The 20,466-nt window shown below is 44.5% G+C and overlaps 1 protein-coding gene across 6 annotated transcripts; it reads left to right on the forward strand.

The window, feature by feature from the left end:
- The first annotated feature begins 2,657 nt into the window (after positions 1–2,657).
- CCDC81 (coiled-coil domain containing 81) lies at positions 2,658–18,548 on the forward strand. Of its 6 annotated transcripts, none has more exons than XM_064712374.1 (14): positions 2,658–2,729; positions 8,382–8,693; positions 9,405–9,496; positions 9,596–9,642; positions 13,668–13,729; positions 13,873–14,026; positions 14,383–14,639; positions 14,910–14,995; positions 15,636–15,730; positions 16,725–16,827; positions 17,058–17,163; positions 17,260–17,391; positions 18,048–18,181; positions 18,319–18,548. In XM_064712374.1, the coding sequence occupies exons 3-14, from the start codon at positions 9,483–9,485 to the stop codon at positions 18,350–18,352; spliced, it is 1,224 nt and encodes a 407-aa protein (XP_064568444.1). In that variant the 5' UTR covers positions 2,658–2,729; positions 8,382–8,693; positions 9,405–9,482; the 3' UTR covers positions 18,353–18,548. The 6 variants fall into 6 exon arrangements, with proteins under 6 accessions (XP_064568444.1, XP_064568447.1, XP_064568442.1 ...); XM_064712372.1 differs by having other exon boundaries at positions 2,662–2,729; positions 9,465–9,496; XM_064712376.1 differs by having other exon boundaries at positions 2,662–2,729; positions 8,599–8,702.
- Positions 18,549–20,466: the final 1,918 nt, after the last annotated feature.

The following is a 20,466-nucleotide window of genomic DNA, read 5'->3' on the forward strand; positions in this document are numbered from 1 at the left end:
AGGTGGAGCTATTTGCACTAAGAATATTCAAGACTGTGTTTTTTGAGACTTCCCTTGGTAAGATCATATGCTCAGGTGCTTGCTTTTTCTCCTAAAATTGCATCTGTCTAGGGAAAACTTTTTCATAGTCTTACCCATCTCTATTTCAGAGCAAGTTCCACTTGGGAAGCAGTTGAGTCTCTTATGAGGCAATGATCACAATTTTTTTTTTTTTTTTGGTCTATGCTAAAAATATTGCAATACTCAATTCAAAATCTTACTGCCTCCACATTTTGGAATAGTGACTTTAGCAGATGGAGGTCTCAGGAGTACTTGTTGCCATTCTCGGGAAGAGACACCAAAGGGATAAGTCCTCAAAACTTCTTCCACAGAAGCTGTTCCTTGAAACACTTCCACACTCTCAGAAATTTATGGGTTGGTCTTTGAAAAATCTGTGCTAGACACCTCCTCTCTCATAACTTCTTGGTGGCTGGACTGTGTGACAGAAACTGGGCAGGTTCATGTGTTCCACACAACTGCTGTGGAGGATGAACAGAGTTTTTCTCAGAGTAATTATTTCCAGGGTTCTGCAGAGCTGGATGTAAATCTGAAGCATGTGCACACTTACCCATACACTTGATATTCTCCGTGGTGCTAAGGAAGCAGGAGAAAGTGGAAAAGGAAAAGCATCACTATAGAACAACAGAGAATAGCAGAAAAAGATGATCACAGTTACTAAAGGATGGGGAAATGGCTATAAAAGTATAACTGCAGCAAAACAAATGGTAAGAGAGAAAAATTAAACAAAAACAAAGCAAAGCCAAACAAAACAAAACAAAACAAACAAAAAAAACCAAAAAACAACCAGCCAACCAAACAAAACCCCCCGCAAAGCTAAACACCCTACCAGACTTTTCAGCAGCTTCCTAAGTTCCTGCAGCCTAACAACAACAAAAGTTAGTTTCCTTTCTCTTTTCATTAGCATGCTTTGCATATGCATATGGAAAAGCTCCTTACTGTGAGCTGTTACTTAATTAGGTAAAGCAGGAGTCGTCTCTGCTATAGATTTCAGTGGTCCACACTCTATTCATTATGCAAGTTGGGGCCTGGCGTTGCTACAATTACAGTTTTTCAATTAAAAATCAAACCAGAAGATTGTGTCCCTCACCAGAAGTGTGTGCAGCAGTGGCATCTCCAGAGGCTAAGCCAGCCTGGCTGCTGCTGCCTCACGGAGCTGCAAGGTTGCTCTGCTCAGCAGGATCTCACAGCTACAGGGCACAGGGACAGTACACCTCGCTCAGCAAAACCTTGGAAACATGATTAGCAAAGTATGCAAGTTGCATAAGCAGGCTTGGGAAATGTTGGATTTCAAAGTTCCTGATGTTGTTGTTTCTAGTGAGCCTGTAAATCACGGTGATCTGTCACTCACTAAAAGATCCCTCTTTGCTGCCTTTCAGTCCTGCAGTTTGTGCATTGGAATGAGGCACTCAAAAGGCACCCAGCTTGGGTTCTGGGATGAGATCTTTCCCAAAAAATCTTCTCTTGTTGGGTCAGTGCGCACCACGAGCAGCGGTGCTGAATCAGAGCTGGTTCATACCTGCAGCTCTCTGGCTGCTGGTACAGCATCCAGTGCAAAGGGAAGGGAAAGGGAAAGGGAAAGGGAAAGGGAAAGGGAAAAAGGGAAAAGGGAAAAGGAAAAGGGAAAGGGAAAGGGAAAGGGAAAGGGAAAGGGAAAGGGAAGATCCTGCAGCTGAGGATGTTGAATGCCCTGTGCTTAACATGTGTGTTACCATGTGTAACACGTGTCCCAGTTCATTGGTTTTAAGACAGGCTGTAACAGAGTTGCCAAATATATTTTGTTGTGAGTGTTTGAATACTTGGGAAGAACTTGGACACACTGAGAAGAGCTCCGGAGGTGATTATGATTTTAGAGGAAGTGGAAGGTTGGCACAATATGCTCTGAAGAAGTCTGCAGCCACATGTGACTTTCTCCTCACATGCCCACAACAAGCTGCTGAATCACACCTGCTTCCTTTAATACTGGTGTTTTCTCATTTTGCAGGCTTTGCTACGCAAATCTTTTTGAAGTATTACAAGCATATACAATCCTATGCATATGCTTACATGTAATTACATGAACCTTTGTAGCCCCACAAAAAAAAAGCAAGGCCCAATTCTTCCCAAGAATATTTCTGGGATTCACATTCTCTGAACCTCAGAGAAAGGAAAAAAAAATCTTATCATTTGCTGTGCGTGTGTTTGTGCAAAAGTAGAATGTAACATGGAGATTGTTTACCCAAAGTGATGGGGTTTTGTTTCCTTGGCCTATCAGGGCCAAGTGTGCGTGTGTGTTGGGACTATTGGGTGAGAGTCACAAGTTTCAGTGCAGTGTGAGCAGTGGTGTGCAGGATTGAGTGCTTGGCAGATTCAGTTTTAGATGTATAGAATAATATAGCATAATAAAGTAATTCTTTAGCCTTCTGATATCCCTGGAGTCAGATGTATTATTGTAGGGGGATACAGTATGGGTAAATGAATGTGGTACAGAATGTAACCTTATCCGCCAATGAGTTGCAGCTGAACCAATTACTAAAGATTAGGAGCAGGCCTGATGTTAACAGGCCACACTTGTGGCCAATAAGAACAGTGGTATAAAAGAGTGGGTTGGGGGGATCTGGAGTCAGAGGGCTGCTGCAAGGACCAGGAGCAGTCAGTGCTTGGAGGAGAGGCCTACAAGAAACATCAAGAAGGTATGAAGCTCTGCTGATGTGGAATCCTTGCACTATAATGATAATAGAACTCTTGGATATATAAGACAACATATCATTCACTCTCCCCTTTGTCAGAGTCACCTTTGATATGCAATAAGCCTTGATGTCAAGCTTGGAGAGAAATGATGGTTCTGCAAGTGGGGGGACAGGGGAATGTAGCTGCAACCAAGTTCATTGGGAGCAATGGCCACCACAAACCCATCCTCCCTCTAGTGAGAGTCTTTCTAAAGTGCTTCTGAGCACTGGGGAGAGGCTGATCAACTCAGAGACAGCAAATGTTACCCCTCCTCACAGAGCTGGATCATGGCTGCTCCTCCCAGCTGCCAAAGAGCAGTGCAGGGCATGGGGAGGAGGGAGAGCATCATTTCCCCAGGAGCTCATGGGAAGCTGTAGCAGCTGCTGCTTAGGAAGGGATGGTCTGGCAAATCCTGCAGCTGTGGGAGGCAGCAGCTGCATTGCAAACAAGCAAACAGAGGAGCTGTGCTTATTACAAATCAAAGTGGAGGTGTGTCACAAACACATTTTGTGGAAAAATCCTTTCCTTAGGATTTTTTCCTCCTGAGAAGCTGAGAGGCCTCAGGAACAAAATGCAAACATTGATTATCTGCTGCTGTGGAATGCAACAGGTGCATCTGTGATTGTTCTTGTGTGGTTGTTTCTAATTAATGGTCAATCACACCCCAGCTGGCTCAGACAGAGCAGAGCCACAAACCTTTGTTATCATTCTTTGCTCTTCTATTCTTAGCCAGCCTTCTGAGGAAATCCTTTCTTCTATTCTTCTAGTATAGTTTCAATGTAATATATATCATAAAATAATAAACAAGCCTTCTGAAACATGGAGTCAGATCCTCATCTCTTCCCTCAACCTGAGACCCCTGTGAAAACAGTCACAGCTGTGGGAGGCAGCAGCTGGATTGCAAACAAGCAAAAAGAGCTGTGCTTATTACAAATCCAAGTGGAGGTGCAGTGTGCTGCTGCTGTGCAGTCAGGAGGGGAGTGTCTGTCTCCAGGAAGGATGAGAGCTGACTTCAAGAAGTGATCAGTTGGGGAAAAAAAAAATATCACATGGGTGCTGTGAAAACTCTGAGCTAAGCATGAAAGTAATGAGATTTGCAGGAAAGGGAGGGGAAAGGAAGTGAGGACAGGAAGGACTCAAGCTGTGGGAAGTGTTAAATAGAAGAATGAGCCATGTAAATGTGATTTAGGGTAGAGTGGGAAGATGTCAGAAGTGTTGTAGGAAGGCTTGGATTTTCTTAGCTCTGAAGAATATTTGAGAGTTTGCTGGCTTTCAGTGCTTCTCAGAGATTTCCCTGTAATTGGGCAAGACTTGGTGAAAGAGGATCAGTGCTTCCTGTAAAAGGCAGTGTCAAGAGCAGAGTGGGAATATTTTGGAAGAACTTACTGCTTTTACTGGTTGGGCTCTACTGCTGCCTTTAATTGGAAAAGCTTCTGGAAGAATGTATTGGGAAGTTGTCTGCAGCTCTCCCTTACTGCTGTAATGCTGGGCAGCAGGGATCTGGGGAGCACTTGTGTCCCCCAGTTTCCACCCCTGTGTAGTTTCCAAGGAGCTGACCAGGAAATGAGGTTGTAACATTCAATTTGCTGGAAAGAAAGCATCTAGACATTAGACCCTTTGCAGTGTTTCGCTCAACACAGAAAGGAAGAAAAGCACAATTAGGAAGGAAGAAATAGCTTTTATGGCATGACCATGGTGCTGATAAATAGCTTTGGAAATGCAGTTCTTATTGCAAGTCAAGATAGAAAATCCAAATAATAATTGTATACATTGATTTAACAATGTAGCTGTATGGTCTTACAGTACAGCATTGAAGAATATTAACTGAAAATCCTCGAGCAGAATTCAGAAAATTATAGCATCATCAGAAGTCCTTTATCTACAGAACTTTACTATGTAAAACTCTAAATTTTAGTGCCCCTTTTTAGAATTTTCAGCAGGTAATAAATAACCACCTTGTGTTGTGGTCTTGGCAGGAAGAAGGAGAATAACACTTGATTGGCACTCTGATCTCTGAGAAATCACAAAAAATAGGGCTAGGAAAAAAAGATGCATATAACTGCCTTTTTTTTTTTCCCCTCCCCAAATGAGCTTTCTGGGTAATAAAGTGATACTGCAAATTTCTAGAGGTGATTGCAGTAATAAAATGGTTTCCAGAGTTTACGTGCTTTTAGGGAATGGCAGAAATTGTCATTTGATGTAGTACCAATGTTAGACAGGATTGTGCTCTTGCTTTGCTAGTGGTGGTGACTTGGAAGAACTGCCTCAGTCCTTATATGTGTATAATGGGCATAATATTTCTCCCCTGTGGGGAAAAAAAAGTGAATTAAGTCCATAAGAAAAAAGATTCCATACAGGAATTGGACTTCATTATTGCACATGAGCCTACTCTGAGAAGGTTTCTCTTTAAGCCTCCCTGCTGAAATAGGATAGAAGCAGAAATGTGTGCTTTGGGCATCCTAACAGCAGAAGTTTGGGAGATTTTTGTAGTAACTTGGTATGGTTTGGCAGTATGAAAAATGCAGTGTTAGAGCTTCGAGTGCCGCATCAAAAATGCTGTGGCCATGCCAAAATACAGCCTGGTATAAACACATTTGGCTTCTTCAAATGTCTTCAGAATAGAGAGAGAAATTAATTTTGTAGTGGCAGTTGCACTGCTTGTCCCCTGTATGCTGGATTGCAGCTGCCATCTGTCCTGAGGTGGAAGAAATCAGTAGACGTTCCATATTGCTTGATTTAATCTAAGACTGGGACTGTCTGATAATCTGGAACCTGATGCAGCTTGTCCAGTTTGTTTTTGCTGGGTGATGAGATAGTATGTCTATATCTATCCATGTATAGAAGATGCTGAGCATATTTTAGCAATCTAAAAAGCTTAAGATAAGTTTATTGAAATACTCATGAAATTAGAACAGAGGTTTCCTTTGTACCATTTGGGTGCCAAGTGTGGCATTAAGCAATAATAGCTCTCAGTCTATGACAGTGTTAAAAAAAATTACAATGTGGTTTAACCTTTTTGGCTATAAAAGCGTTGAGACTCTGGCATACGTTCTAGTCCCACTTAAATCACTGGAGTTTTTGACACTTTTTCGTTTTGGTTTTTTTTTGTTTGTTTGGGTTTTTTTGGGGTATGATGAGCTCCTGCTTGTAGCCATGGCTTCATTTGTCCTACAAATCTGTGTGTGTTTGTCAGCCATTTGACAACTGTTCTTTGATCATGGATTTTTGGGTTTTGTTTTTCATTTTTCTCATGCAGGGACAAAAACAAAATGTATTTTCTCTGTCACTCATGGCAAAACAACAGAAGCCTTGCCTGAAATTAGGAATGATCAGTATCCAACCAACATACATTTTAGTTAAAATATTCTGGAATCATGTTTCTTATTTTTAATGTTTGCTGCCATATTCATTTTTTTTGGCTGTGGTCTACAGTATAGGTACATGAACACACATACAAATGTGCACAAGTGGGAGTACTGTTTAAATAAACTCTGTTACAGAAGTCTGATCTTGCATTTTGTGAACCTGTGAAATAATAAGTCCATAGGTAACTGGGACATTGACAAAACTGACAATACAGAGAGCATTTTCTGGAAAGAAAAAGTGTGTCCCATTCTCACCCCAATTTTTGGCAAATAATTTTTATTCAGCATGAAACTGAGGGATAAAATTGTAGTTATTTTCACTGTGAATAATGATAAATCTCAGCACTGGAAACAACTTCTATGCCTTATCTTCATTTCACTTCTTCAAACTAAATTAATTTGATTATATTGTGGAGCAAAATGCTGAAAATGTCCTTTTTAAAAATATATGGGAAGTAAAGTAAATAGAAAGCAAGCATGTGTTCCTTTTTATTGTATTTTTATGGAGGTTATAACCAGAGTTATTTTCCTCCAGATTTAATCTGAGTCCTTATAAGCAGTTACTCTTATGGAATCAGTATGGAGCAGATCCAAAGTTCTTCAAGTAAAATAGAAGATTTCCACTGATTTCAGTATTGTTTTGATCAGGCCCTTCACCTTTTAGAAAATATTAAGCTTGATAGGACTTTTGTGTAAATGGTGCTGCTGGAATTCTTTTGTGCCTAAAGGAGAAGAAGATGGAGATTTACTAAGGGGCTGTCTGTAAGTATTGTTTTACTTCTTTGTCATTCTGTTCCCTTTCCAGCTGTTTTTGTATATAAAAAGCTAAAGTAAATCCCTTTTTAGAGGTTCACTGTTGTGTTAAGGTACTTAAAGTTTAATGTCTTTGTGTCAAAGAGCTTTTATGAAAGAAGATTTGTCCAGGCATATCCTGTAATAAACATCTGGAAACTGCAGGGATTGGCCTATGGTGGCTGTATAGCAAGAGTACAGTTCAATTAGCTGGCTTTACATCAGCATTAATTTCCCTTTTTTTTTTTTAATTGTTTTGTTTGGATTTTTTTTTGTTTTTTTGGGTTTTTTTTTGCCTATTCACTTATTTTTTAGTCTGAATCTATATGTCCTATCTTGGTAAAATGATCTTTTCTGATTGGTAGACAGCAGAAAACTCCTCATCTGGGATTGATGCTGGGAGGGCTGTATGAAAGCAGATTACATCTCTGCATGGCATTCACTGATTAATTGTTTGAAGAGCAAAGTTTCTCATCTTGAAATTTCCTTTAGTACAAAATGTATAGGAAAATGAGTATGTCTCATAGATTACTCAAAAGAAAAAAGCTGCCACAGAGGTAATAGGCATCATTTGTATGTGGGCCAGAAGTTTAATTAGGATTTAGCAAAACAAAAAAGTAGAGCTTTAGCCCATCTGATACAAACCAGAAGTGAAAGCCCTTAAACAGTTCAGGGGGGAAGGGAATTTCAGGTTTTTTGCAAAATGAAAAGGGAAAGACAATGAATAATTTCAGTAGTAATAATGAAGGTGGGAATAAATTGCAGAAAATAACATAAAAGAATAAAGCAACAAAAATTTGCTGAAGTCTGAGGGAAAATTAGGTAAGGAAAGTTCTAGCAAATAAGAACTAGAATATGAAAAAGTAATTCCTTTGGTACATTTATAGTCCTGTGAATGAACAAGCAAAACCAAAATCCATATTTTGGATGTGATGATGCTGAACAGTAATGATCTGTAATGGCAAGAGTCCACATCAAAGTTCTCAGATGACAATAGGAGGCTTTGGAAAATAATTTTAAGTGTATGACTTAATCGGTAATTCTTGGAGAATTATTATCACTGACAGTCCAGGAACAGATTGAGTGGACATGCAGAAGCAGAGTTATCATCTGCCCGATTTAGCTGCACTTACCTAAAATGCAGCTTGACTCTTGCAGACAAAATGAGGCTAGGTCAGTCAGGGTGGAAGGGAGAGGAGTGAGTCAGCCCTTGGCCAGAGGCACAAACCTGGATTCCCACACAGAATCACGGGGTTGGAAGAGAGCTTTAAGATCATGGAATCCAACCCATGCCCTAAAACCACCACAACTAAACCATGGTATCACATCCAATCTCGTTTTAAACACATCCAGGGGTGGTGACTCCACCGCCTCCCTGGGCAGACCATTCCACAACTTTATCACCTTTTCTCTAAAAAACTTTTTCCTAATATCCAACCTATATTTTCCTTGGTGCAGCTTAAGACTGAGTCGTCTAGCTCTGTCACTTGGTGCCCAATGGAAACAGCATTTCCATGTGCCAGCAGTGCTTGCTGAAACCAAGAAATCTTTACCAGCAGCACAGCACCACCAGGAGTAGTGTGGAGAAGATTCTGAGGAAATAAATACCCAGGGGAAGCTGGTTCACCTCAGCACCTCATTGTCTCCCAGAACTCCCTGTGACTATTCCCCACAGGCCTCCCAGCAAAAGGAAGATTTTAATTGCTATGAGGAAGAAGGAGAAAAAGCAAGATGGAAATGAGAAATGCAAGTGCTTACAGATACTTGCAGGTACTCGCTGTAAGTGCCTTTGTTCAAGAAGTCCCCAGCTCTGTTTCAGTCTGAAGGAGGAACAAATCTGCTTCTGACACATTTAAAACTAATTTTGTTCTCATTTGTGTGAGAAGATAAATTGCAATTCTTATGAAATGATTTCATTTTAATTGTGTGTGTTAAAATATGTTCAGCATACAGGATAGCTAGATTTAGTCCTTGGAAGTTTTATTTTATTGCTCTATGCATTTCACCTGTACTCCCAATCTGTATAGCACGCATATTACGAAGCTGCAAACAAAGTCTCATTGTATTTCTCTGCTGTCTCACCTCTGCTTTTTCTGAAGAGGCCACACTTTCTAAGCCCATAGTTACTAGCCCAAACTGCTAATAAAAAGCCAACTAATATTAATGACAGAGTCGCTGTGTGGTTCACATTGGGAGCAGCAGGATTGCTCTCAGAACCAGAGTGGATGCAGTCTGTTGCAGCAGTATGAGCGGGGAGTGGGTCTTCCCAAACAGAGGTCATCTATAAATAACATTTCTCAGACCAGAACCATGCAGACTTAGGCATTTTGAAGTTAATCAGTGCTCACATAGAGCCTCTCCTCCCATCATCAATCTTCTAACAGAAAAGAGTTCAGGAAAAACCCATGCACAGGCATCATCTAAGTTTGGCTTGTGTTTACCCGGTCCAACCGATGAACTCATGATTTTATTTATCTCCAGAGTCCATAATGGGAGAAGACTGCAAAAGGCATTAACAATGCCCTCTTTCCTTTTTCCCAGCATAATTCAGATGGGATTATGGCAGTGCTTAGGTGAGTTCACTGCTCTGAGCATGTGGGGAACTGTGATCCCTGGTCTCTCCTCTTCTGTTTTACTGATGTCCTTCTAAGGCATTTTCTTTTTCTTTCCAGCTTTCCAAATGTGATTTTGTTACATACAGAGGTGACTTCAGACTTAGGTGGGTTGTGTTCTCTTCTTGTTGGCTTGACAGGTTATATGGAACCCACTTGTCCACACAAATGCTTAAATCAAGTGGGGAATAGGTCTTGAGTCCTCTACCACAGACTTCCAGGTGCTAGACCAGACATAATACATCCCTCAGGTTTGATGACTCTAAGTATCTTAATTACATGGATATATGCTGTAGGATCAAATTCTTCAGAGAATTTCATACTTGAAATCAATTGATTCAGACAACTATTTTCATTAAGGAAGAAAACCTCTAAAATACCTGTTTGAAACTGGCTGAAAGGAAGTTTAGTTCTGTTTTCTACAGTTCCTGCAGTTATGTGAAATAGTGGAGTTCAGTTTAATTGAACATGCAGAATGTGTTTCCACATTGCTAATTTCAAAATCCAAGGCTTAATGAGAAAGTTAGAATTTGAATGACCTAAACTGACAAATACAAATTTTTTATATACACTAAAATTTTCAATTGCTATGTTGCTAATGCTTAGATACCTTATTTAATGATAGTTAATACAGTGATACTGATTTTGTCCCTGCTGTGTTCATTATTAACCCCAGAAGGCAATGGAAATTTTATTAGACTCAGTATTGGATATTAATACTGTGCCTGACTATGTTGTGAAAAAAATAAGAAGGAGCCTGCAAATATTTGTAAGTTAATTGACTGACTTGGAAACCACTAATGTGCATGAATAACATTTACTCACAGATATTGTCTCAGTAAATTCAAGATCTGTCCAATGAGTGGTTGTCAAATAAGGCCATAAATCACACCTTTCTATAAAGTTTAGGAAATCTTAATGACAAGGCACCCCTAAGGTATTATGGAAATTTGAGAAGTTTTCATGAACAGTATTTTAAAGCCATGTATCATTAAATAAAGGAACTGGTCAAAGTTTAAAAATAAAGAACTGGAAGTTAAGGTTAATTTGCCTATATTAAAAAAATAAATCTGGAGCAGCCATCAGCTCATGGGGGCTATTTATATTTTACTTGACAACAACAACTCCAATGTCCACGTTCCTTCAAACCTGGTATCCATACCCAGTGGCTGTATTATACATGCCCACTCATGGGTTTTCACTTATTTTTGTGTCTGGCCAGTGTTGGAGCAGAATCAGTGGGTGGGCAATCACCTGAGCCATGAAGGAGCCTGGCACTCAGCTTTCACATGGGAAACAATGTGGGGACAAATGTTCTTATGGCCCGATGAAAATGGTCCTCCAGGGTTTCAGCTGTGCCTTGTTTTCCTCAACAGAGAGTTGGGATAATGTCACTAGAGTGAGTAGGAGAAAGTTACAATCTGATGGCCAAACAAAATTCCTGTTTCAGAGAAGGTGATTCCCTGCATCGCCTGCAGATGGTTATCAGTTCCTGTCTGGGATGGTTAATTGGATGCATATAGCCAGGTACAGAGAATCTCTGCAAATTCAGTGGGAAGCCAATAGTTAAACCCAAGGAAGTCTTCCAGAAGGGTGACTGAGCAATGGAGGATGCAGCTGCGGGGCACACAGTGTGTTTGCAGCAGCCTATGTGCAGTTAGCAGTCCCCTGTGGATCCTGGTCCACTGAAAGAGTTACATCCCAGTGGCCCTAGGGAGTAGGAGGGAGTGAATGTTGTCCTTTAAGCAGGGTTAATGTCTCCTGTGGCCTGAGGTGGACCTCTCCTGAGCTCCAGGGGGATCTCCAGCCCTATTCTGAGGGCTCAAAGCCTTTCAGCACTAATTTCAGCACCCTCTGTGTGGCCAGCCAGGGAGGATGATTGAGATGTGCAGGCAGAATGCTCAGTGCAGCAGCCTGGGGTGCCCAGTGGGGCTGCCCTGGTGAGGCTGGCTGGTGGCAGGTTCCATGCAGGCCACTGCCCCATGGCATGATGTCACAGCAGGGCACCCACAGCAACAGCCCCTGCCCCATACACTGTCCCTGGGGAGGCCTGGGCTGACACCAGGCCTTCTGCCACTCAGCAGCTGTCCTGCTGCCAGGAGGTGAAAGGAGGCTGTGGAGTGTCGAGGGGGAGGAGAGGAGCAGAGTTTTTGTAGCAGGAAAAGCACCTTTTGCCCAGCTGGGCAAAGATGCACAAGTATCTACTCTATAATCCTGTGGAGCCAGAGGAGCTCCCAACCCTCAAGGAGCTCAGCACTGTAGGTAAGGCCCCAGGGGTCCCTTGCAGGAGCAGGATGCTCCAGGATCACATGGAGACAAGGTGTGGAAAGCCTGAGGCTGGGGTCATAGATCTGGAGGGTACAGACTGCTGCAAGGAGAGCCCTGCTTTGTTGTGCCTTGCAGCTCTAAGGTGCCTTTGGTAGTTGTGGTGTCCCACCCATAAGGAGAAGGGAACACCCAAGATTCATAGATGCCTAAAGATCACTTACTTTTCATGTATTTTTTCATGTATTCATAGGACTATGAATTACTACTTCATACTTGTGTAGCTCCCAGTATTTTTCCTGCCCTTAGAGTTATAAATTAACCATATAACCGATTAATGAAATACTTTTCAGTCTTATTTTCAAGAAGACAACCTAGAAGTACATTTTGATTTCCAATCAGAATCTGAGAAGACACCACAAGAAGTGGAGCAAAGAGGCCCTGGACCAACTCCGATGGGGCAGTATCCAAGGAAAAATTACCTAACCTAATTACATAATTACATAATTCTTCTAATTGGACAAAGTTTGTTAGATATGATGATTTGCCAAACTTATAAAATGGTAGAAATCTGATGCCAGCTGTGTCCGTGACCACTGGGACACCTGGAAGCCTCCAAATAAAGGAGGCTTTTTATTTTACTATTTTAACAGTGTTGCAAGGGTTTTTCTCTTTATAATGTCAGGCAACTGCAGGGAACAACAAAAATCAGAGGGTCCACAAAAACGCAAAAGGTTTTATTTTAAAAATTACGCAGCTGGCATGGATTTTTCTATTTAATCCCTGACTTACTGCTAAATAAGCACATGGATATAAGTCCAGGTAGTGGGGGCTCTGACCAGGCTTGGTAGAGGTACCTTTTCAGAGATAACTAATTTGTGCAGAGAGCAAGAAAGCTATCATGTGCAGTCTGTTCTTTCACATCTCTTTAAAAGTAGGTCAGAGGACTTTGGGGGTCTTTGGTGGCCTTGATTCCCCCTATAGTCCATGCCCATTTCTTGGGCTCTTTCTAGCTCTTGTGCTGTACTGTGTTGTGCTTATCTCCAGGATCTACTACAAGATGTTTGTCCCAGGAAAGTGCTGCTCTATTTACACATGGCCCCCTTTCTCCAGGCCTGTGACCATGTTCACAGGGGTCTCAGGTTGAGGGAAGAAACGAGGATCTGACTCCATGTTTCACAAGGCTTGATTTATTATTTTATGATATATATTACATTAAAACTATAATAAAAGAATAGAAGAAAGGATTTCATCAGAAGGCTTGCTAAGAATAGAATAGCACAGAATGATAACAAAGGTTTGTGGCTCAGCTCTCTGTCCAAGCCAGCTGGGCTGTGATTGGCCATTAATTACAAACATCCAACATGGGCCAATCACAGATGCACCTGTTGCATTCCACAGCAGCAGATAATCAATGTTTGCATTTTGTTCCTGAGGCCTCCCAGCTTCTCAGGAGGAAAAATCCTAAGGAAAGGATTTTTCATAAAAGATGTCTGCAACACAGCCCCATTTTGTCCTTTCCCTCTGAGTGTTAATACCAACAACCCTCTGCAGCCATGCTGCTGTGGGTGTTTCAGACATACACATTGCATCCATCTACAGTAGCCCAGGCCTCCAGGTGCTGGCAGTGTCTAAAAGTGGAAATCACCTTTGCAAATACAGCCTGTCTTAGCTCTCCAGGCCTGTCTTGGACACAGGGCAGGCTTTGGTGCTGGGGGCAGTCTGGAACACAGCTGCGCAGCCCCAGTCAGTGAGAATGCTTGTTCAAGGTGAGGGGGAACTTGAGAGCATCCCACTGGGTAGGGCCATGGGGGATGGTGGCCTGTGCTGACTTCAGAGCATGGTATGGATTCCACTTGCTTTCCAGAAATCTGCAAAGTCTGGTCTGGAATGTCTCGGCACATCTACAGACAGCTCTTGAAGAAGAAGGTGAGTCTTGCCTCCTGCACGGGCCTCATCCTGCCACTCTGGAGCAAGGTCCAAAGTGCCATCCCCAGAGCCATGCAGGTCACCTGGCAGCCTCTTTACTTTGGGGCAGCCCTTCCAACACTTCCTCTTGTTTGTGTTTTTAGGCAGTGGATATCGGATTTGGGAGTTTTGCGGTTATCCCAGTGCACGCCAATGTGGCAGACGGCAAGGTTTTGCCTGTTGAGAGACCTATGTTCATTATGAACAAGACTCTGAAGATGTTTTACAACCTTGAGGCTGATGAGACCAAAATTCCTGGTAAGAGGATGGGATCCTTTCCTTACCCAGGCCTTGCATTTTGTCTTGGTGCCAACCCCTCTAATATAGTGAATATCAATTCTTCCAACCTGCCAAGTGCAGAGTGAGCCCAGCACCCTGCTCCTCCCTGAGGAACCATCCTCCTCTGCTCAGCTCCCTGTGCTCCATCTGGCTGCTCACAGTAGGAGGCAGAGGTTTCCCTGCCCTTTCCTGTCCACTGTGTCCATCCTGGAGATGTGGATGAAGCTGGAAGGGGGAGCACTGTCTGGCAGTGTTGCCTGGGAGCTGGGTGCTGATGACCTCCGGTTTCTGAACTGTGGTGAGAGAGGCACTGTCATTTTGTGCTTGTTCACTAGAGGACATCCCTGTGGTTCAGCCAGACTTTGAGGACATCGCTGCACACATCCACTTTCGCCGCGAAATTGTGGAGCAGTGCGTACAGGAGACCCTGCTTTACTTTGCTGGGGCCCTCCGAGAAAACAAAGAGGTGGAATTCAACTTCAGGACCATCGGTATCCTCGCTGTGCGTAAAAAGGTGGTTACCATGACCTTCTTTGATAGCTGCGTGCTGGAGATGGATACAACAGGGAACATGCTGACAGCCCTTCTTGAGGTGAGCTTGTCCTTTCTGTGGGGTTCCTCCTCATGACTTTGTGGCAGTGTGCTGTCAAAACATTCCAGCTGCCTTGTCTGGGCTGTTGTCACCTTCCTCACCACCCAGCCTAGGCACACTGCCAATGAGCTAGTCCAAATCTCAGGAGTGCCTCATCCCCTTTGAGGGAAGGGCTAATGACATCAAGGGAGAAAGTGTGTGAGGGCTTCCTGTTTCAGAAATCCAGCACATGTTCTGGGTTTCTGCTGATGTTCTGCTGTTCCCTTCCAGGACCCCGACATGATGAGTGCCGTTGCCTTTCCGGGCCAAAACAATTTTAGTCGGGTCAGTCAAGACGAGGTTGTCATACTGCCAAGGTGAGCCCCCAGCTTGTCAGCCACTGTTTTGGGGGTACCCTCCTGCCAAGGCTCCTTTCCAGCCAAACTTGGGCAAGAGCAGCCACTTCATAGGAACACTTCTCTTTCCACTGCTCACTCCTCCCTGGCTTTGGAGGTTGCAGATGAAGTGGCCATCCTGCTTTCAAGAGGGGCGAGAGGGTGTAGGGGGATATATATTTTTATATTCTTATATAGAATATAAGAAAATAAAGGTAGTGTAGAAAGTAATCTTACCCCTATGGAGCTGCAGCTGGGCCAATTATCAAAGATTAGGAACAAGCCTGACTTTACAGGCCACAGCTGTGAATAGTGAGAAGATGAGTGCTGTAAAAGAGTGGGGTGGCTGGGTGAGAAGGGAATTGGCTGCTTTGTGAAGAAGAAAGAGTTGGTGCTTTGAGAAGCTGCCCATGAGAAACACCAAGAAGGTGCAAAACTTTTGTGATAAGGAGACAGCAGTACAGAACCCATGCAATAAGATGACAAGAGGGTCTGTGCAGGCAGCAAGGACAGCATGAATCCTGTCCTCCAAGGACCAGGCAGTGTGCCTCAAATATGTGTGCCAGCCTCCAAGAGAGCCTGCTGCCCCAGGTTTACCCAGCTGGTGCCTTCTTGTTTGCAGCTTTGTGGCCGAGGCCCCTCACCAACCATCAGACCGGCTGGTGTCCCTGAAGCCCAGGAGAGAGTCAGCACCGTGGGGTGGGGGCTGCCGCAGAGGTACGTCCCAGCTGGCAGGGACTGTCTGTGCTCTTGTCCTCAGGAGGGAAAAAAAGTCTGGGGGAACTTTTTCTGAAGAGGCTTTGAGCTGTGAGGAGCCTCTACAATTCAATTTCCCCAGTGGGCTCCTGGGATTCCTCAGTGCCTCCCAGTTCTTCTCGCTGGTGGGTCCCTGCTGCTGGCAAGGTGTAAGAGGAAGATGAGGAAAACCATGTCCAGGGGTGGTGGGTGGCTGGATGGGAATTCAGCTCTGGAGCAAATCTGTTGCCAGCCGGGGGCTATTTACAAATCACAAACGAGACGGGGTGGCTGTGGAACAGGCCTTGAGCTGTTTCATTTTCCAGCATCACTCTCATTACGTGGTTGTGACAATGGGAAGATGCCAGCAGCTTACATCCCAGGCAGCAGACAAAGAACTTCATGTTACAACTCCCTTTATAAGTTTTTTGACCAATCACACAAAGCAAAAGCACACTGACAGTAGTTCTATCCAACCACTATAAGCACAGGTACCTTTGGTTAAAACAATGCTTGCTTATTTTGAATATAATACCTGCTTGTAAGCCTTAAACACAATGCACAGAGCTCCATTATTAAGCTTCAACCTTCCTAATATCTTGCTAGATAAACTCTTCTGTAGCTTAGAGAGTTATTCTAGACAAGTGTTAATACACAGACCATTGTTCTATTTGTCCTTGCTTTTTCTACAATTTAAATAGTTTTTCTGCTGACCTATCTCATGGGCTGCTGCTTAGCTCTAATCACAGTTCTGCTGTCTTTGAGGCCTGCCTTTTGCAGCTCTCACAAAACCCTCTGGTTTTGTGGATTCCCACGCAAATCCAGTGTGGACGAAAGAAAAGGGCCTGCCTGGGACTCCTAGGAATGGCAAGGATAGTCAGTGAGCCTTGTGTAGCGTGACTGCACAGCTCTGCCACCCATGCTGTCCCACATGATCTCAAAGATTGTGCGCTCTTGTCTCTCCTCCTGCTTGCAGTGAGTGTGCTGGATCCAGTGTTCCTGGCTCGGAAGAGGGTTTCTCAGGCCAGTCAGCAGTCGGCGGAAACGGATCACGGTAGAGACAAGGAAGCTATCCTGGGGTGAGCCTTGTAGGGCAGTGGTGTGGCTGAGGGCACACTCTCATCATCACTTGTGATCATGGGTGATGCTTCCCTCGTGCTGATGCCAAACAGCCCTGGAGACACTGTCCTGCTGGACACGTGGTCCACCTACTGAGCTGCTGGGTGGTGCCAGAGGACAGGCTGCCATCCCACAGATAGAAATTCACACTTGGCTCCCACCAGCTCAGACTGCTGTTTGTCCTTTTCAGGTACCTGCCTGCAATCCTGGAGAGGACCCATGTGATGAAGCGCCCCACCTCTCCAACTCAGCAGGGCCTGAAGGTCTCTGCAAGTGCTGCCCAACGCTCAAAAGAGGTAGGTCCATGCTGGGGTTCTGCTAGTCCTGCACATGGTCCCAGCCCTCCTGCCCTGCCCAAGCTCGAGGTGGTTAATTCTGTGCATGGCCTTCAGGGGAAGCACCCCATCTTTACTGAGAAGGAAGAAAGAGAGCTGCAGCTGCTGCTGGCGTCCAAGCGCCATGAGGTGGAGGCAGACGTGTATCGCAAATACTTTGGCAATCGAGCAGCCACTGAGCGAGGAAAGGTATGACACAGCCCCCAGGAAAAGGGTGTTTTACCTTTCTGCTTGGTGGCAGGGGAGCAGGGAAGGTGTCCTAGCACAGCAGTGGTGCCATGGCTGGGGGCTGGACAGGGCTCTTCTGCCCTGCCCCCTGTCCCTGAGGCTCCGGGTGTCTCTATAGAGCATGACACAGTACAGTAATACACAGCTCTATCAGAAGGGTGCAAAAGAGAAAATTTATTAAACCAATGTAGCTTTTATAGTTCTTCCAGATATTGACACCCTTCTAACACATATACAGTGCCCATTGGCCAGAAAAGAGAAACAAAGTTCCCAGCAGGCGACCAGGGAGCCACGTCACTCTGTGAGCCAGCGAGAGTCCATATCTCCCAACTTTCTCTCCTTCCTCTGGCCTCCATGGTAATGACTTTGGTGATCCTTCAGGAGAGATATAGGGCTTCTCTTATCTTCAGGAGGCCTTGCTAGCTCACAGGGACAGCACAGAATGTCTTTCCCACACGCGGGCTGGAGCATGCCGCTGGCTGTGGCACGGGCTCTTTGCTTTGTGCCCTCTCTGAGCCCTGAGCCAGGCCTTGCAAGGCAAACACCTTGGCTGAAGGCTTGGGAGGAGCCCCAGCTGCTGGTGGCAGTGCTTCAGGAGACCTCCTCTGCCTTTTCAGACCTCCTGTCCCTACGTGTTTGAGGATCCCTATCGCCCTCCCCACGTCCTGAGGAAGGCCTACGCTGAGAAGCTGAAGGAGATGAGGCAGCAGCAGGAGGAGGAGTCTCAGCTCTCTGGGAAAGTTCTGGAAGAGTAAGTGAGGTGGAGGGAGGGCCCACAACAGGCTCTCTAGAGCAGGGAGATGGAGTCAGCAGCACTGTCAGGCTTGGGGCATGGGGAGCCCTTCTGCCCAGCTACAGAACTGAGGCCCTTTCTCCTGCTTCCTTCAGCAAGGGTGTGCAGACAGGTCTGTTGGAACGCTGAGGAGAAGGCCCAGCAGCTGCCAGCCCTGCCAGCAAGCTGCAAGCAGCCCTGCAGAGACAATTGTCACAGAATTCCTCCTTTCCAACTGGAGAGCTGCCAGGATTGGGCGGCAGGGGCAAGGACTGCCTTAGCTAAGGAGAATGTGCCAAATAAAGGTTGCTGGTACCTGAATTCCATTAAAGTGAGCCTGCTGATGCCTTCATTGCCTTTTTTTGAAGCCAAGGGGATGGGAGAGCCTCCTGCAGGCCGTGGTCAAAGAGCAAATGGGCTGGAGGGACCTGGCCCTGCCAAGCAGTTGTGACAGGCCATGGGACTGAAAAGTGGTGTCCTTTCCAGGGTAAAGGCATGGGGGCTGCAGAGCACAGCTTCTCTGCATCCAAACACCGCTCTGTAGGGATAACCAGAGGCCTGGGGCTGGTCATAGCACTGTGAGGGCAGGTTTGATCTGGCAAAAGCCAACAGTAGGCTTGATGCTGCTTGGAGAGCTACACTTGCACAGAGAAATGCACTTCATTGAAGACACTCCTTAATTTAGTCCATGGCTGACCCTCAGGAACCATTGAGTGGCCTCCTTGGGAGAGAGCTTCTTCATTTCAGGAAGAAAGAAACTTTTGAAAGTGGGAAACTTTTTTTTTGGCAAGGTTAACTTACAGCATGAACAAGAAAGCTGCAACCTGGAAAGGTAAAAGAGCACCAGCAGCAGCATAGTCTGGCAACAATGCCAGACCCTGTCAGACCCTGGGGTCTCCACTGGGACTGCTGCTGCTGAATATCACCTTCATTAATGCCACAGCTAGTGAGATTGAGTGCAGCCTCAGCACATTTGCAGGTCTCTGTCACAGGCATTTTTTATGAAAAATCTTTTCCTCCTGAGAAGCTGGGAGGCCTCAGGAACAAAATGCAAACATTGATTATCTGCTGCTGTGGAATGCAACAGGTGCATCTGTGATTGGCCCATGTTGGATGTTTGCAATTAATGGCCAATCACAGCCCAGCTGGCTCGGACAGAGAGCCAAGCCACAAACCTTTGTTATCATTCTTTGCTATTCTATTCTTAGCCAGCCTGCTGATGAAATCCTTTCTTCTATTCTTTTAGTATAGTTTTAATGTAATATATATAATGAAATAATAAATCAAGCCTTCTTAAACATGGAATCAAATTCTCATCCCTTCCCTCAACTTAAGACTCCTGTGAACATGGTCACAGGTTTCTTGGGAACAGGAGCCAGGCGGGCAGTTTTAGAGGTAGATCTTCACTCTGTGGACTTTATTACAGGACTTATCCAGGCACTGAGCAGACACAAAACCTTTTTGGCTTCCTCTCCAGGTTCCCAGGCCTCCCAAAACATGATTTCCTGACTCTGCTGCTGCCTGGCAGCATATCCATAGTAGCTGGTCTGTAGCCAGCAGTCTGTGGTGGCATCAGCAGCTGGCTTGACAGGGACAGAGGTGACACAGGGCTGTGGGGGCAGACTTAGGTGTTTGAAGTCACATTGCATTTTGATTGCAAACTTAGGTGATTAATTGGTTATGTGTGTTTGTGGTGTTGAGAGGTCCCCAGGATGAGGTGAGAGATGAGAATTTGACTCCATGTTCTCAGAAGGCTGATTTAATATTTTATGATATTGTATTAAAATAAAATAAACTATATACTAAAACTATACTAAAGAAAGAGAAAGGATACAGCCAGAAGGCTAGAAAAGAATGAATAATACAAATCTGTGACTCCTCAGAGAGTCTGACACAGCTGGCTTTGATTAGTCATGAGGAAAACACAATTCACATGGAACCAATGAAAGAATCACCTACCAAGAATCATCCAAAACAGCAGGGAGAAGCAATCAGATTATTATTATTTACATTTTTCTCTGAGGCTTCTCAACTTCCCAGGAGAAGAAATCTTGGTGAAGGGATTTTTCAGAAAATATCACAGTGACGTGTGTAATTTTTCTTTTTTTTTTAATTACCTGGGGCACCGTTTCTGTTGAGAGGCTGAGGGGAGCAGGAGGTGTTGGGCAGAGGTGAACTGCTGAAGCAAACAGAAGCTCAGAAGGGAAGCAGCAGGACTGGGGAGGTTGGGGCATTTTCCTAAACCTTCCTTGCCTTGCAGAGGG

Source organism: Zonotrichia leucophrys, chromosome 4 (genome assembly GCF_028769735.1).
Source record: "Zonotrichia leucophrys gambelii isolate GWCS_2022_RI chromosome 4, RI_Zleu_2.0, whole genome shotgun sequence".
Lineage (NCBI taxonomy): Eukaryota > Metazoa > Chordata > Aves > Passeriformes > Passerellidae > Zonotrichia > Zonotrichia leucophrys.

Bases quoted from the DNA above. Each gene is read 5' to 3' on its own strand.
- CCDC81 (XM_064712372.1), top strand. From the start codon at position 8,655: ATGGAAATGAGAAATGCAAGTGCTTACAGATACTTGCAG. The intron at 8,694-9,464 runs GTACTCGCTGTA...CCTTTTTCCCAG, and splicing joins GTGCTTACAGATACTTGCAG to CATAATTCAGATGGGATTAT. The intron at 14,996-15,635 runs GTGAGCCCCCAG...TCTTGTTTGCAG, and splicing joins GAGGTTGTCATACTGCCAAG to CTTTGTGGCCGAGGCCCCTC.